General features: G+C 36.9%; 1 protein-coding gene across 6 annotated transcripts in view; it reads right to left on the bottom strand.

Annotated features, from left to right (window-relative positions):
* Positions 1–17198, bottom strand: part of anks1b (ankyrin repeat and sterile alpha motif domain containing 1B) — a 180524-nt gene that overhangs the window by 108019 nt on the left and 55307 nt on the right. For all 6 annotated transcript variants that reach the window (XM_058772300.1, XM_058772299.1, XM_058772298.1 and 3 more), the window contains 5 exons: positions 16164–16239; positions 15322–15423; positions 10450–10572; positions 9089–9270; positions 7701–7817 (listed from right to left, as the gene is read on the bottom strand). In XM_058772300.1, coding sequence (XP_058628283.1) covers positions 7701–7817; positions 9089–9270; positions 10450–10572; positions 15322–15423; positions 16164–16239 — 600 coding nt within the window. The remainder of the gene's footprint in view (positions 1–7700; positions 7818–9088; positions 9271–10449; positions 10573–15321; positions 15424–16163; positions 16240–17198) is intronic.

Genomic DNA, 17198 nt, shown 5'->3' with positions numbered 1-17198 from the left:
ACTAAAATAAAACATATATTAAAATTATAATTAATTTTGATAATTATGTTCATACTCATTTAAAAAACAATAATACTATTTGTCAATAAAGTTTTAGGCCTTTTCTACAGACAATGTTGACAATGTTATAATTAAGCTCGTTCACACACAAAGCATAGACTTCACACTTACAATAAAATAGATCAGTACCTGTTTATCTCTTGCGGATCCAGATTTTCTTCACAGTAACTGTAAAAATGTCAACCCTTCGGCGTACGAACAAAATGACCCCGCAGCGCCTGACTGTCCGAGGACACTACAACTCTTGTTCTCTCTCTCTGCCTCTCTCTGACAGCAGAGACAGGAACTTCATTTTTTTTTTTCTCTCTGAAAAGGAAGACTACAAAACAAACAGAAGCGGTTCAGGTCAGTAATTAGCGTGCTGATGCAGGGCTGCAGTTGCTGCACTTGGATCCAAATAGGAAATCTGCCTGGACGGCCCTCAGTCACGTCTGCAATCTTCAGCCACACATGTGACTGGGGCCTGACAGGCTTTACAGTCGGCTTAATTCCTGTCTTCCTCCCTTTCTCGTTTTCTTCTTTAATCAGTTCTTTTCACTTTATTTCCTTTGGTTTTCTTCACATTTATCCAGAGTTCTGTCACTGCTGTTTCTCAGTTGATACAGTATCTGATCTGAATGGCCACTGTCATTTCCTGTGCTGTTCTAATCTGAGCTCTGCATATTTTGGAGGAGGACCCCACAGCATAAAAGGCCCTCAGAGACCTTCTCAGAACAGATAGAGGGATTGATATAAACCGAGAAAGGGAAGATAAGTTTGGTCATGTGCTTTAGAGGAGGGCTTTGCATGCAGAGATGATACCGGTGGGGGGAAGGAAGTCACAAAAGTTCACTGATACAGACAAGCCTCAGGCTTACACAATTTTGTTGCAATATGCTTCACAGCGAGGCTTCATTATAAACCGAACAAACAATAAGCGGGAAAACGAAGGAACTACAAATAAATAACATCAGCAAGATAAAGTAGCCTGTTCGAGACAGCCATTTTCTCACTAAAAAACTTCCAGCCAAAATAATCTCATTCTGCCTGACATATAACGGTGCGAGAGATGATAGAAAGAGAGAGAAAACAGAGAGTTGGGGAAAGAGAATACAGGAAGAAAAGAGAAAATTAGCAGACAGACATGGAAATCCCTTATGACTTTCATAAAAATGCCTGACTTCTGTTATTCCCTTCTCCTAATAAACACCTTTACACATATAGCACCTGCTCCCGATGTAACTATGAACTTCGCACACCGGCTCAATCCATAGGGATGAGAAAACACAGAAGGGTGCATCCGCAGGTCAAAGCCCAAATACTCAGACGACTACCGGTTTTGAAGGCTTGTTTAAAAAAAAGTGACGTGACATACAGCCAAGTATGCTCTGCATTTAACCCATCCAAAGTGCACACACACAGCAGTGAACACACACACACACCGTGAATACACACCCAGAGCAGTGGGCAGCCATTTATGCTGCAACGCAGTTGGTGGTTTGGTGCCTTGCTCAAGGGCACCTCAGTCGAGGTATTGAAGGTGGAGAGAGCGCTGTACATTCACTCCCCCCACCTACAATTCCTGCCGGCCCAAGACTCGAACTCGCAACCTTTGTATTACGAGTCCGACTCTCTATGTCAGTGAATGTCCCCTATGTCGACTTCTCCCTTAGTCAGTGAATGCTAACAACTAGGATCCAAAATTAACCTTCCACACCTGTAAATGATGATTGGCCTGAGAACATTAACCGCCTTTTAGCATTTCACATTAAGAAATAAATCTGAAAAAAAATCCAGAGTATAAATGAATCCACAGTATTAATTTTTAAAAGCAAACTAACAAATAGATGAATTAAAAGCTAACAGACATAAAATAAAATAAAATAGCCATATACAGTGGGGCAAAAAAGTATTTAGTCAGCCACCAGTTGTGCAAGTTCTCCCACTTAAAAAGATGAGAGAGGCCTGTAATTTTCATCATAGGTATACCTCAACTATGAGAGACAAAATGAGAAAAAAAAAATCCAGAAAATCACATTGTAGGATTTTTAAAAAATTTATTTGCAAATTATGGTGGAAAATAAGTATTTGGTCAATAACAAAATTTCATCTCAATACTTTGTTATATACCCTTTGTTGGCAATGACAGAGGTCAAACGTTTTCTGTAAGTCTTCACAAGGTTTTCACACACTGTTGCTGGTATTTTCTCCTCTAGAGCAGTAATGTTTTGGGGCTGTCGCTGGGCAACACGGACTTTCAACTCCCTCCAAAGATTTTCGATGGGGTTGAGATCTGGAGACTGGCTAGGCCACTCCAGGACCTTGAAATGCTTCTTACGAAGCCACTCCTTCGTTGCCCGGGCGTTGTGTTTGGGATCATTGTCATGCTAAAAGACCCAGCCACGTTTCATCTTCAATGCCCTTGCTGATGGAAGGAGGTTTTCACTCAAAATCTCATGATACATGGCCCCATTTATTCTTTCGTTTACACGGACTGTTTCGTTCTGGTCCCTTTGCAGAAAAACAGCCCCAAAGCATGATGTTTCCACCCCCATGCTTCACAGTAGGTATGGTGTTCTTTGGATGCAACTCAGCATTCTTTCTCCTCCAAACACGACAAGTTGAGTTTTTACCAAAAAGTTCTATTTTGGTTTCATCTGACCATATGACATTCTCTCAATCCTCTTCTGGATCATCCAAATGCTCTCTAGCAAACTTCAGACGGGCCCGGACATGTACTGGCTTAAGCAGGGGGACACGTCTGGCACTGCAGGATTTGAGGCCTTTGTTACTTTGGTCCCAGCTCTCTGCAGGTCATTCACTAGGTCCCCGTGTGGTTCTGGGATTTTGCTCACAGTTCTTGTGATCATTTTGACCCCACGGGTGAGATCTTGCGTGGAGCCCCAGATCGAGGGAGATTATCAGTCTTGTATGTCTTCCATTTTCTAATAATTGCTCCCACAGTTGATTTCTTCACACCAAGCTGCTTACCTATTGCAGATTCAGTCTTCCCAGCCTGGTGCAGGTCTACAATTTTGTTTCTGGTGTCCTTTGACAGCTCTTTGGTCTTGGCCATGGTGGAGTTTGGAGTTGGACTGTTTGAGGTTGTGGACAGGTGTCTTTTATACTGATAACGAGTTCAAACAGATGCCATTAATACAGGTAACGAGTGGAGGACAGAGGAGCCTCTTAAAGAAGAAGTTACAGGTCTGTGAGAGCCAGAAATCTTGCTTGTTTGTAGGTGACCAAATACTTATTTTACAGAGGAATTTACCAATTAATTCTTTAAAAATCCTTCTGGATTTATTTTTCTCATTTTGTCTCTCATAGTTGAGGTATACCTATGATGAAAATTACAGGCCTCTCTCATCTTTTTAAGTGGGAGAACTTGCACAATTGGTGGCTGACTACATACTGTTTTGCCCCACTGTAGATGGCTTCAAATCAGGCATAGACTATTTCTTTATTTTTATTTTGAGAGGGACAATAAAATGTGCCAGATTTAGCCATTCAGGCTAATTCTCATCTGCAGTCCCTGGCAGGTTGATGGTGAGAACCAAAGTCCACAAATACATAGAAAACATAAAAGCTAAAAGCCAAAATTTTGATTTCATGGAGTCTGTAAGGGCTAAAGCAAAATTTTCCTCTGAGGCAAAAGTATATCTTTGATTTGATTCAGCTTTTTACCTATATTTAGTGTCTGATATACTAATTTTGCTAACATGATCAACAAAATAAATGAAAAAAAAAATACAATGTTTTCCCACTTGCTAATCACTACAACTAGAGATGGGGCATTCTCATTTTGGAGAGCCTCTGATTGGATCAAAATCTGTTTAGTGCAGGATGAGTCATCAGTAGTTTCATTCTGTTTTCCTAAAAAAAAAACCCCAAAAAAACTGGCATTAACTTTTAAAAGTAAACTAATAAGACATGAGAATGAGGACAGAGTGACAGATAATTTTAAAAAGCCAGACAAGTAGGAAAAACTCGGCTAGTTAACCAAACACACTCACAAAGGGCCAGTAGGGAGACCGGAGGCATTCTGAGCTTTGAGTCCTCATGAGAACTTTCTTATGCAGGACAAGCCGTCATCATCTTATCACGCACAGCCTGCATAGTCTGCGAGACGTTAACATTAATTAGCTGCCCTAATTATCTCTCAGCACCTAGGAGGAAGCGCGGAAACCTTCTCGGTAGATGAAGCCACCGCTGGGGTTCTGAGATTTTAAACATGAGTCACGGATATACAAAAGAGATTATGCCACACTGTGGGAGAGGAGGAGGAGGAGGATGAAGATTAAAACAAATATGACAGAGGAAACATTTAATGCAATCACTCAAGGGAGCCCGCTGCTTTGGAATAACTACAGTCATGGCTTTCCTTTATATTATCACAGCGCCCATGTGAGTAATCCAAGCTCTCAACAACGATGGAGATTCAGAGACGACATCAAAACTCACCAAGAACAGCGGAAGCAATTACGGTGGTTGTTCATTCAATTTTAATGCCACACACTAAATTGGTTTCAAGAGCACAACTGCACAAACAAAAGCATTCACTTGGTGGTGAATAACTTTTATTGCTCAAATCACTCTTACAACAACTTTATATTTGTATAACTCATCCATTAATAAGACGTTCATGTTGAATCCAGCTTTATGAAGGCTGTATATTTATATGCAGTATAACCCGTCCTCGCTCCATCTCCTGCATTTGGCTCTAAACGGCTCATAAAATACAAGCAGTCGTTTAGGATTCTTATCCCGGCACGGTTTTCAGAGTGATCTATTAAACACAGCGAGCGGCGGCCCGACTCGGCTCCTAAATCACACTGGGCAGTCAGTGAGAGCCAGGGACATAAGTTTACTCTAATACAACTCACACACACATATAAAGCCATTCTGTTCAATTAAAACGGACAATACGCATGAAAAACTTCACTTCCCGGAGCTCTTAATTAGCTATAATTAGTGGCTTTTGTAAGAGCACAAAGTCATTGAGCTGGACAAGACCAATGAAATTACTCCTATAAAAGCAATGAAATGCAGTAATTTAGGCGTAATAGAGATGTTTTATGCAAACTGTGGATAACAGTAGATTAAATTATTAGGATAATAAGAAGCAACCGGAATTCCAGATCCTTTGGAATAGTGATGGCAGTCATTAGTGCAATGGTTTTACTGATCTGTTTTTATAGCATTTTATATACATTGCTGTTCAAAAGTTTGTAGCTGATAAAAATTTTAATGTTTTTAAAAGAAGGTTCTTTTTTCTCACCAAGGCTGCATTTATTTGATCAATACAGCAATACTGTGAATTTTGTTACAGTTTAAAATAGATGTTTTCTATTGTAATGTACTGTATTTTAAAATGTAATTAATTCCTGTGATGGAAAAGCTGAATTTTCATGCAGAATATGTGCTTTATAAGTACTAATAAATAGCCGATATGTTAATAACAGGCATGCTAATCAGCAACTAGTTAATAGTGAGAACTGGCTCCTAAACGAATAAGAAATGTGATGCATTAAAGCAAAAATACCTATTGTGATGTGTCTTAAGTTTAACTATCAGATTTAATCAGACTTGATCAGACTTAACTATTGTCTGTAAAAGTTATTAACTACATTAAGAAAGAATGCAATATTTTTATTCATTTTTATTGTCATATCTATTCCTAAAGAGTCAACACAGCCATAGCACATATACCTGTATATATTGTGGAGCTTTTTCAGTCATTTACAATTCAATTATATTGTAGTCCCAACCTAAAAGAGCTCTTTTCCGGGTTGCCAAAACAATCCAGAAGTGTCGCCACAGAGTGTTTGTTTGTAAACAGTAATTTCATCTGCAGAGAAAACCACTGCAAAGCAGATGCTACTGATGGGAGCGCTTACTCTGATCTGGAATCATAAGACGTTTTCGGCATAAACATTAAAAGCATGTTTGCTGACTGCAGCATTGGGAATTGAGGCAGGAAAAAAACAGTACAAACCAATGAAAACAAACAAACACAGGCCCGATTCTAAATACGCAAATACATGACATAACAGGAAAAGACGAATGGTGAAAACAAGAATGGATAGAAAAATAAAAAAGAGAGGCAGAGGAATGCTGGAGAACAGCTTGAATGAGAAAGCAGAGGCCGATAGCCAGTCTCTCTCTCTCTCTCTCTCTATCGCTGGATGTTTTCTCTGGATGTTATTGCGCAGTGCTGTGACGCACCTGTTTTGATGGAGACTCAGATCTGTCAATTGGGAAGTGGGTGGATATCCCACGCCTTGCACTTTATGAATTCTGTGTCTCCTAGCAACTACGAGAACCCCTCGGAATCCACGTGCATCTCTCTCCCTGCGGAGGAGAGCCAGTGACGGAGTTCAGGACAGGTTTGTGGGTGCAGAAGTATGACACGCAGTCCAAGGAACCCCAACACTTCCTGGAGCTGGAGTCTCCCCTCCCCCAGCCTATGCCTGTTTCCATGGTAGCGGTGAGGTCTCCTCAAATGGCGCAGGTGGGCGGATCAGCGTGTGACACGATTACACTTCCTGTGGAATAATTAGACTTCCTGTCTGAGGGACGGGAATCCCTCTTGCTCATCCTGGCATTATGAAAGCCAAACCCTCAATACAACCAACAATATTTCCTTATCCATCTTTTTATCCATACCCAGAATTAAAGATTAAAAGTAAATTTTTGTAGATGCCCAGGAAGTCTTTGAAGACCTTCACGGGTTAGTTGGCTAAAGTTTCCATAGTAACATGACACTTCATACAATGGACGTACCTGTTTTATCTTGCATTTGGCCATGAGAACGAACATAAATATTAAAATAAACAAGTTAAAAAGCTTTGATGAGTGAAATAATAGGAAGAGTATGGCATTAACCAATTAATTAGTTTAATTTCAATACACTGTTGTAAAATATTTTAAAATTTATAGAAAACAGAAATTAAGTTTGCATTCTATATATTTATGAAGTGCCTTGCAAAAGTATTCATACCCATCAACAAACAACTGTAAAGGCACTACACACACACACACACACACACACACACACACACACACACACACACACACATGTATGTGTATAAATATGTATTATATACAAATTATATAATTGGTATATACAGTATTATATAATCATGTAATTTATGTGTATACAAAATATAAAAATCTTTTCATATAGATAAATAAATGGACAAATATGTAATAAAGTTGTTATAAGAATTTGTTTAGATTTATTACTTAAATATATATTCTTATATTACAATATTATAATTATAACAATAATTAGTATAATTATTATAATATTTACTTGGTTATTTTGTGTACTTTATGCATACAAAATACAGAAATTGCAGAAAATGCTGAAAAAAAATACTAAAAATAAAAAGAAATTAGGAATGAATCACAAAGTATACAAATATATCAAATAAACCGAAATAAACAATAATAACATTGCTAAATAAACAATTAAAAATAACAATAAATAAAATATTACATTATTTTAATATGAAATAAATAAATAAATACATTTTATATATTAATTGACTGGTTTCTGTATTATTATTATTACATTTTAATGTCTACAATATTTACAAATTCTTTATCCACCAAGGGGTCCATAGCTGCATTATAAGGATGGGAAGTGTGTGTACCTGAGAAAAGCCCAGGTTTCTGCAGCCGTTGCAGGGAGTGAGCGCCTCCCACAGGCCTGATGGTCCGCAACTCTTTTCCTCATCTTCCATTGCTGGGGGCAACGGGGGAGTGGGCCGCTACAGCCGGGTGGAGAGAGATATATATATGTAGTACATTGTTTTTTTAAAATAACCTAGACAAACTGTTCTGGATGTTCCTTATTTAAGTACATAGGAACTGTACTGTACAAAAGTGAACTTATTTTAACTGGACTTTTGAAAAGCGTCTGTTTCACTCTACGGTCCAACATGAACACTTGTCTGTGACTTTTGGACAGTGTTTCTGTGACTTTTTAGAGGAATCGCAACGTGATTCATGGTTTAAATATGTGCTGATAATAGTCTGACTCTCCCATTCTGTCTGATTCTTTTGCTGAAAATTTGAGTTATTTCTTCTTTTGTAGCTCCAGAACTCCATGTTGAAACACATTCCTAGTGTTGAGCCACTGAAAACTGAAATATATGACCATATACAAGTATCACATACAAATACAATGTGTATTTAATTTATGATACTAGTATGTGAAACAATGATCGTTTGCTGCAAATATCTAAATAATTCCTCAGACATCTGCAAAAAAATATGCCATTATTAATTAAAGATAATAAAAAACTGTTTTGTGACTGGCAGGTAAAACGTATAGCCAGTAATTGTTCCCAGAACACTTTTACAGACTTTGCAAACAACTCCAACACCCGCGGTCAAGTCTTAGGGGTTTTTTGACATGTGACTGGAATCGACCGGAACGGCTCAGAAGAGTGTTTGTATGCGTGCGTGTCTTTGCTTGTTTATCTGGGCTCTGCAGACTTTGATTGATTGACCCAACTCCACATTTAATTGTATTGATCAAACAAACACAGCAGAGTAAACTGTGATCCAGTGGCCGCTGTGACAGCCAAACCATGACACCTTCAGCAAACGACCATTCCGTTACACATTCTATCCATTACATAACGTTAAATTCACAAGCCAGCATTGTGATCAAAAATATGATTCTGTTTGTGTTGAATAACGTCAGTGATTAAATCGGGGGCTGTTTTAGTGCTATAAATATGCATTTATGAGATTATATAAAAAGAAGGGATGCCCTGCAATGCACACAGTGTTTAGGTCCCTCTGCTGGCCATAGTGAAGTACTGCATCAACAGTGAAATACTCATCATTACTCAAAGCTCATTAGAATGCCAATCGTCTGATGTCACTAATTTCATTTTCTTGAAGAACAGAAACATTTTTGATATTTTAAAGGGGCAGTATATGATAAAACATTTCTTTACCTGCATAAAAAACTGTTCAAAATCAGCAAAGAAAGCCATTTACTGTACTGCATTTTCTTTTTAATGCACACCTTGTTTATTCGAGTGAGAGTGCCGTTCCGTTCCTCGTCAGACAGCCGCCCACTGCCGAAGCTCTCCATGGACTGAGAGTGAGAAGAGATGGTCTGACACAGCTCCTCAAAGGAGCAATCCTTATCACGGCAGATCTTTATTTCATTCAGCAACTTGGACAACTCCCCCGTTACTGCGTCATCTACAAAGGGAAGGAGAAAGAGGGAGAGAGAGCAAACCGTGAATTTAAATGATAGAATAATGAGTTTATGGTAAAACATGAAAAATTATCTTTCTTATTAATGGATAGCAGTATAGTACATCTCAGCCTGCCGCAGTATGAAAGACCTGAATCTGTGTAATGTGACGATCTTCATCACTAATACTCAGTCTCATTTAGTCTTATTAATTTTTCTTCTAAATTACTAAATTCAAATGATACATTTTTACATTTACCATTTTAATTTTTTACAAAAACATTTTCACTTTATTTATTGTATATATCATATCCCCATACAATTATGCAATACAACTGTACAGTTTTTGTCAAATCAAACAAGCACAATATTATTAAATAAAATTGAAGTTTTATGTAACTACGGACTATATCATTACACCAAAAGCACATCAAAATTCTCTACAAGAGCTTTTAAATAAATGGTTATTACATCACAACATCCGTCTTATTTATTTTTATTTTCTCTTGTCTGTTTTTCAATATTTAATCTGGGACAAATGCTTGTTTTTTGCATGGGCTCAGTGTGCTGATGTGTACTAACAGTCATTTTGTGGCTGGCAGACTCTCAGACTGACCTGTGTGATCATTACCAAAATGCTGCCCCAGCTGGAATGAAAGACGCACATCCAGCAGTATACAGACCACAAAGGGACCAAATGAGAGGGGGGTGCACTGCAACATCTGCCCACTAGGAGCGCTGCTGACAGCACTTTCTTTATAATGAACATGCACTGATCAAAACATATAGTCTTTTATGTCACTATTTGTTTTCTTGTTATGAAAAACTTGGCAAAATATGATTTATTTTTAAATTAAGAACATGATGATGAATGGCTTAAGTGATTTATGTGTGCAAACACTGGATTGAACAGTAAAACCTTTGCCAGAGGAAGACAAAGCAGCAGACAATGCACTGTAATACTATCACTTGACCACTGGGTGTCGTACTGCACACTAAAATATATGAAACACATGGCAGCAGTCATTCTCTTTGAGAGAAGGAGCATGTTTACTTTTGTAAATGAACAATTACATTTAGGGGTTAAAATAGCATATTTCTATGTATTAAATGCAATTATTCTGTGATGATTTTATTCGAATGCATTAAGAACTTAGTTTTCATAAAAATACATCCACACTTACTTTTATGCCGTAGAGACGGGGATGGCACAGGCGAGGGTATTGATGTGCGTGGTGTCGGTATTGGAAACTGACGGGCAAAATCTTCGTGGAAATTCCCTTTGTCACAATCCGACATCATATAATCTAGAGAGATAGAGATAAATGAATTTATAGAACACAAACAAACACAACCACAAAAATACACTGGAGATGTATCATATTTGAAAAGCTAATTTCTAAGACCACTAATGTCCTAACTTCAGATCAACTTTTGATGAAAAACCATCTATTACATGCCTCTTGTCATCTGTTGCTTATTAGCATGCCTATTATATTGGCTGTTTATTAGTGCTTATAAAGCACATATTCTGTATGACCATATTCTACATCCTTAGTCCTACCTAAAAAAAACAACTACCTTAATAACTATTAATAAACAGCAAATTAGAAGTTAATGGTTTGTTAATGGCGAGAACTGGACCTTAAAAATAAAGTGTGCCCGAAAAAATCAAATGAGATACACATCAGGCTTTTGAGGAACATTTGTTAGTACATTTCTTAATCATCAGTGTATTGCACTGCATTATAAGTATCATCTTACGAAGGCATATTATTGGGAGTTATGCCATGGTCTGTCTGAATACTCGATTCTGATTGGCTGGCAGGTGTTGATTAAATTGGTTGAACTGCACAGGTAGTTCCAAGTCAGTTTAATCACGTTCCATATTAATGCGCTTCCTATAAACATTGGTAACCATAGTAACATACAGTTACAGTTGAATAGTAATACAGACGAAAATAACCGTTATTTTTTATCGTTCCGGTCAAATATTGCAGCGCAAATATTATTAACATCTTTAAAATGTGAATGCTGGCAAATGACCATGGCATAAACGGGATAATCAACAGCTAGCTGTGCATTAAACGATTTGAATGCACTTTGCGTTGGCAACCACCCTCCGCTGCGCATCGGGTGGTTCTTCGCCTCCAAGTCGTGCATTCAAATCGTTTAATGCACAGCTAGCTGTTGATTATCCCTTACTTATAGAGTGTTTACTGACAGAGTCACAACTGATATTTACTAATATTTATATACATTTATGTAAGTAGTCTGCTATATCGTTAAAAAGATCTCATTAATTTACATTCAAAGCAACCAGAATTACTTTTTGGCAATGTAAATATTAGCAACTGCACCAAACTGCATATTTTTTTCTCATATTTTAGAATAAAACTGAGGTGTATTTTGTAAGTAGGGCTCAGGAATCCATAAAAGCACAGTATTAGACTGTTTTCCAAGGCTGCATAATATATTAAACCCATTAAAAAAAATCAGAATTAAGCATAATTGTGAATTCACAAACGCTACGATTTAATTAAATAATTATATGCGATGCAGTTCCAATACAGTATATGCGCTTTAATTATTTACATGCATGTAGGTTACGTACGTGTGTCACACAGCAGCTCCGTTCACAGTAGTTTCACAGAAACTGTTATCATTTACATGTGTGGAGCGTCTCAAACTCCATCTCTGCATATTGTTGTGAGTTTGGGTTTATTATAACGTTCATCTGGGAATGCAAGGTGGGCCATTTCATCAGATTTGTAAGGTAAATTATTTATAAATCTACGCAAACACAGGAGATTTATTTCAAAATAAAAGCTCAAACCCTCACTCTGAGTTTACACATTTTGATGTCCACATTGTATTTAATTACAATAGCTATAGCATTTCTGTCCTGACGAAATGGCCAAATATTAAAGATTAAGTGGACGTTTGAATTAAATGGTGCTTGGTCAATATTAAACAAGGATTAGATTGCGCAGTAATGTGTAAAAACAATCGTCAGGCCGCTGCCGCCCCCTGCAGGCCATTGTTGTAATGCGTAATGTACATTAGCTCTCATTATGTATTTTAACAGTTTTGTTCAATAAAACCATATGATTTCTTGCTTTTGATACTTTATTTGAACTAATTATTATTGCATCATTGCTATTATATATGTATTTTAAGTAATTTTAAAGGTTATTGTTCACTTACATCTATTTTTATTACCACAAAAAAATAATTAAATTATAGGGCCCTATGAAATCAGTTTTATTTCCAAATTCAATTTTTTCCATTTTCATTTTTCTATACTCTGTTTTAATGATTAAATTCAATTTTATTAATCAAAAAGCCTGTCTAATTAATTGAGTCTTACAGTTTTATCTTTACCAAATTCTGTTTTCCATTATTTTATGGATTTCATTTTAATGGTTCCATTAAATTTTAATAATCAAAAGCATCTCCAATTAATTGATTTTATTATTATTTTTTAAGTGTTTGTTTATTTATTTATTTTCAGAAATACTGCACATTTACATTTTTCTCCTAAATAAATTCTGGTAAATAATATTTCTGGTAAATACTCCTTTAAAAAGAAAAACATGCTAGTAACTTGCTAATCATGCTTGAAACATGCAAACATAATGTTAGTAAGTTGCTAATCATGCTAGCAACATGCTAATCATGCTAGAGACCTGCTTGTAACTTGCTGAACATGCTAGCAACATGCTAATCATGCTAGAATCATGTTAGTAACTTGCTAATCATGTTAAAATAATGCTAGTAACTTCCTAATCATGCTAACAACATGTTAGTAACATGCTAATCATGCTAAAGACATGATGGTAACTTTGCTAATCATGCTAAAACATGCTAGTAACACCTTAGCAACCTACCCGGGTACCATAGCAACCACCTAGCAACTCACTAATATTAACTTAGCAACTGCATAGCAACCACCCAGAGTACCCTAGCAACCGCATAGCAACACCTTAGCAACCACCCCGGATACCTTAGCACCCGCTTAGCAACACCTTAGCAACCACCAAGTAACCTAGCAACCACCCCAGATACCTTAGCAACATCCTAGCAACTACCCAAGTACCCTAGCATCACCTTAGCAACCACCTCGGGTACCATAGCATATGCCTAGCAACATCCTAGCAACCACCCCAGGTACCTTAGAAACCGCATAGCAACACACTAACAACCACCCCAAGTACCCTAGCAACCGCATAGCAACAGCCTAGCAACCATCCCGGGTACCATAGCAACCACCTAGCAACACCTTAGCAACAACCCCAAGTACCCTAGCAACCACCCCAAGGACCCTAGCAACCACATAGCAACACCCTAGCAACTACCCCAGGTAACCTAGAAACACCCTAGCAACCACCCTAGAAGCCACCCCAGGTACCCCAGCAATCTGTTTTTCTGTGTCTGTTCTTCTGATAGACTGTATTGCCTATAAAACATTCAAACTTTAATCTTTAAAACTATTTTACATATTTCAAACTACTTCAAACTGAAAACCTTCAAACTTCAAGCTTTTAAAACTTTTACAAACTTTCTGGCTAGGCTTTTTCAAGCCAACTTAAAGTTTGTATCCAAACTTTACTATCTAGTTTTATTATTAGTAGACTAGAACAGTCTACTATGTCTAATATGTCTACTACAGTCTAATATGTTGTCATTCTTATTAACATATTAGACACTACAGTCTAATATGTTGTCATTCTTACATTATAAAACTGAACTTTGATTTCAGTGATTTGGATTGAGATGGACACTTGCTTCTTGCACTCTATGTTGCACTTTACTTTTGCTTTAAAAAAAAGGATTTAATAGAAATTTAGATTTCATTTGTTTTAATAAAATATAGTTTAATAAAATATTCTTAAGTAAAATTATAGATTTTTTTGTGATTTTAGATTAATTGATAATCAAAATAGAAATAGTCATTAGTGGCAGACCTAAATGTAAACGGCCATAAAAGGCGTATGTATCAAATATGATACTCAACAAAAAACACATATGCAAAATTTGTTGTTGTTTATGTTGTTCAATTTAAAATATACAGATTTTTTTCTGACCATTATTTCAAATGTCAGGTTTTACACAGGGTTAAATAAAAGCACTTTATGCTGGTGAAAACCAAAATGTGGTGACTGTAATTGTAGCTCTAAACAACTATAGGCTGCACAAGCCACATGGTAAACTTGTAAACAATAGTTTCTGAGTCAAAGACTGTAGATTATAAAACCACAGCAAGCTTGAGTTTGAAATTCCTTTCACGCTGGGGATTCTGGTTCATTGACCACACAGAAGCAGGGAAGAGAAATGTAATGTTGCCTCTGTCCTGTAGGATGACTGGTGATTTAGACTTCACATGTGTCAAAAAGAGACATTTTCAACTCCCAAGACTGCATTTCACAACCCTCAGAAATGTATAACCCTGGGCATAAAGTGGATGGAAACAACATGAGAGCTAAACTGAATTTAATTTCAAAACCAGATAACCACATCATATTCTTTTATGAGGGTGTGTTTTTGAAAGTAGAGATGGAACATTGGATTCAAAAACCCAACGTCTTCTGTGCTGTACTATATAAACTCTATAAACTCTGCTGGAAAGAATGAGTTTAATTGAATCAGTACATGAAGGAAGACAAACAAACTTTAGAATCATCTAGATGTTATAATGCTGAAAATGTAGTAATAATATGTGTATAACAATGTAATAAACATGTAATAATTCCTAAACCATGTTTACCTCATCAAGAAGGCACAGTATTCTAAGTATTTGTAGTTGTTTTTGTCTTTTGAGAAATGTGAGGGAACATGGATTTCTCATACACACTAAACGACCATTGTTCTCAATCTAACACAAACTTCCTGAAACAAATTTGATCAATCTGCAAGCATCCGCCTTCTGATTTCCACCAAGAACACGCTCCCTCATCAGCTTGTGCACGTGTGTGTGAGTGTGCTTGTGTGTGTTTTAAGGGCTTTATTTGCTTCAAAAAAAAAGTTTAAATGTGTGCGTCCAGGAAATACTTTACCTTGTATGAGAGAAGCAATTTGTTGTGATTTCTGCGACGGATGTTCTCTTAGAATGTCTTGAGCAGTTCTTCCTTGGCAATCTCTGATGTTGGCATCAATCCCTGAGGAAAAAAAGTTTAGATTTTTAGTTTTAGATTAGCTTTAATTAGACATAAATATTCATAAATGTTTTTTAATTTGCATGTTGTATATTTTGTATAATAACTTATTTATTATACAAAACATATTTTATTATTTTATTCCTGATAATGCAACACCACAAAACCATCCATTACATCTGCCTATAATGACACAAAACACTCAATTTATATTTTTAAAAACAAAAAAAAGAATAAGACTGGACAGAAACTTTAAATGTTTTTTTTTAATACTCAAAATTCTAAATAAAATTACTCAAATTTAATTTCAATCAATATTGAATGTTCTGAATTGAATTAATATTCCACTATGTTCTTTAATATTTTATTTATATAAAAAAAAAATGCATCAAAAAAAAACCCAGCTGAAACAAATTTTAAAAATAGTTTTTGTCTTATGGAAATTATATAACAGAACAATCAGGGCTGACACCTTCCCACTAACCCTCAAAAACATGACAAAACACAAAACAAAAACATTTTTCCCAGAATAAAACTTTCCATAACAATAAAACCACGACAGAACAATCGCACCGCCCTTTTCCTATGACAGGAAGCTCCCCAATCTCCAATTCCTGTTCCACAGCTGGAACTGACAGAGAAGCTGTTAGGTCACAGGTCACACAAGTAGTTTAAACAAACCATGGCCATTCAACATCCTCATCCTAACCCCACACACACACATGCACTTCTGTAAGACATACCTGAGTCGAGCAGTAGCTGAACTACATCCATCTTCCCGAAGAGAGCGGCTTCATGGAGAGCACTGCCTTTCTCTGTCTAGAGAGAGAATGATTTTAAGTCAATATTTTAAGCTTAATGCCTCACATAAAGAAGTAAATAGCAGTTATACTCTATGGCATCTTTACTACTGCAGCCCTCGCAGTCTATCAGTCGTCTACTGGGGTGACTGGCAGGGTATTTTATATCACACTCACTGTGAAGTACTTAACTACACCCAATTTAGCTCTGGAAACATTTATTCAGTGTACTACAATTAACGGCAGTAGCGCAGTGAATTTATGAGGCTGACTGACGGCAGCTTGAAAGAGGGAAAGAAATGGGCAAATGAGATCGAGCGGCAGTCGAGACCGATCGTGAGAGAGCTTCTTGCACAGTTGAGCGTGGTCAATTTAATAGGCCACCGGGAGACCGCAAACGATACCCAATCAAATCGGCCCCCATCGGCCTTCATTAGTCCAGAGGCATGAGTACTCGCTCTTCTCCCTGAACTACTGGATCTGTGAGATGATGCAATACACATTAAACAAGAACTACAGGGACTTACTACTGTGATACTTAATCCTGCAATGTCATATTGCTGCAAAAATAGCACTGGTAGTCTGGGAGAGCCAAAACTACCTCAGTGCAAAAGTTTGAGACACTGTTTTTGTCTGGCAATGGTGCCACAGCACTAATCTGGCTCCTGGACAACAGCGACTCTCCAGAGTGCTGAGTTTATGTCTGTGTAACATTACCAGGCATTCTTACATTCTGTTTGTGCTTTTTTTAAGTGAATGTACATACTGAATTTCTTCCTTTTCTTTCTAACGTCTTTGGCAACTGTACAGCTTCTATGTTTATGACCAATGGAACTTACACACTAGAAAAATGTTTGGCAGGTAGGAATGCACTTCTGCTTTGATGGTATAAAAAAAAATAATTTTCAATTTGAAATCAAGTGAGAACACAGCACATTTCTGAAATGGAACAACTTTTGGGAAGTTCTCAATGATCAA

This window comes from Onychostoma macrolepis, chromosome 04, assembly GCF_012432095.1.
Source record: "Onychostoma macrolepis isolate SWU-2019 chromosome 04, ASM1243209v1, whole genome shotgun sequence".
In the NCBI taxonomy this organism is placed as follows: domain Eukaryota; kingdom Metazoa; phylum Chordata; class Actinopteri; order Cypriniformes; family Cyprinidae; genus Onychostoma; species Onychostoma macrolepis.
This window is presented reverse-complemented; position numbering and strand designations above follow the sequence as displayed.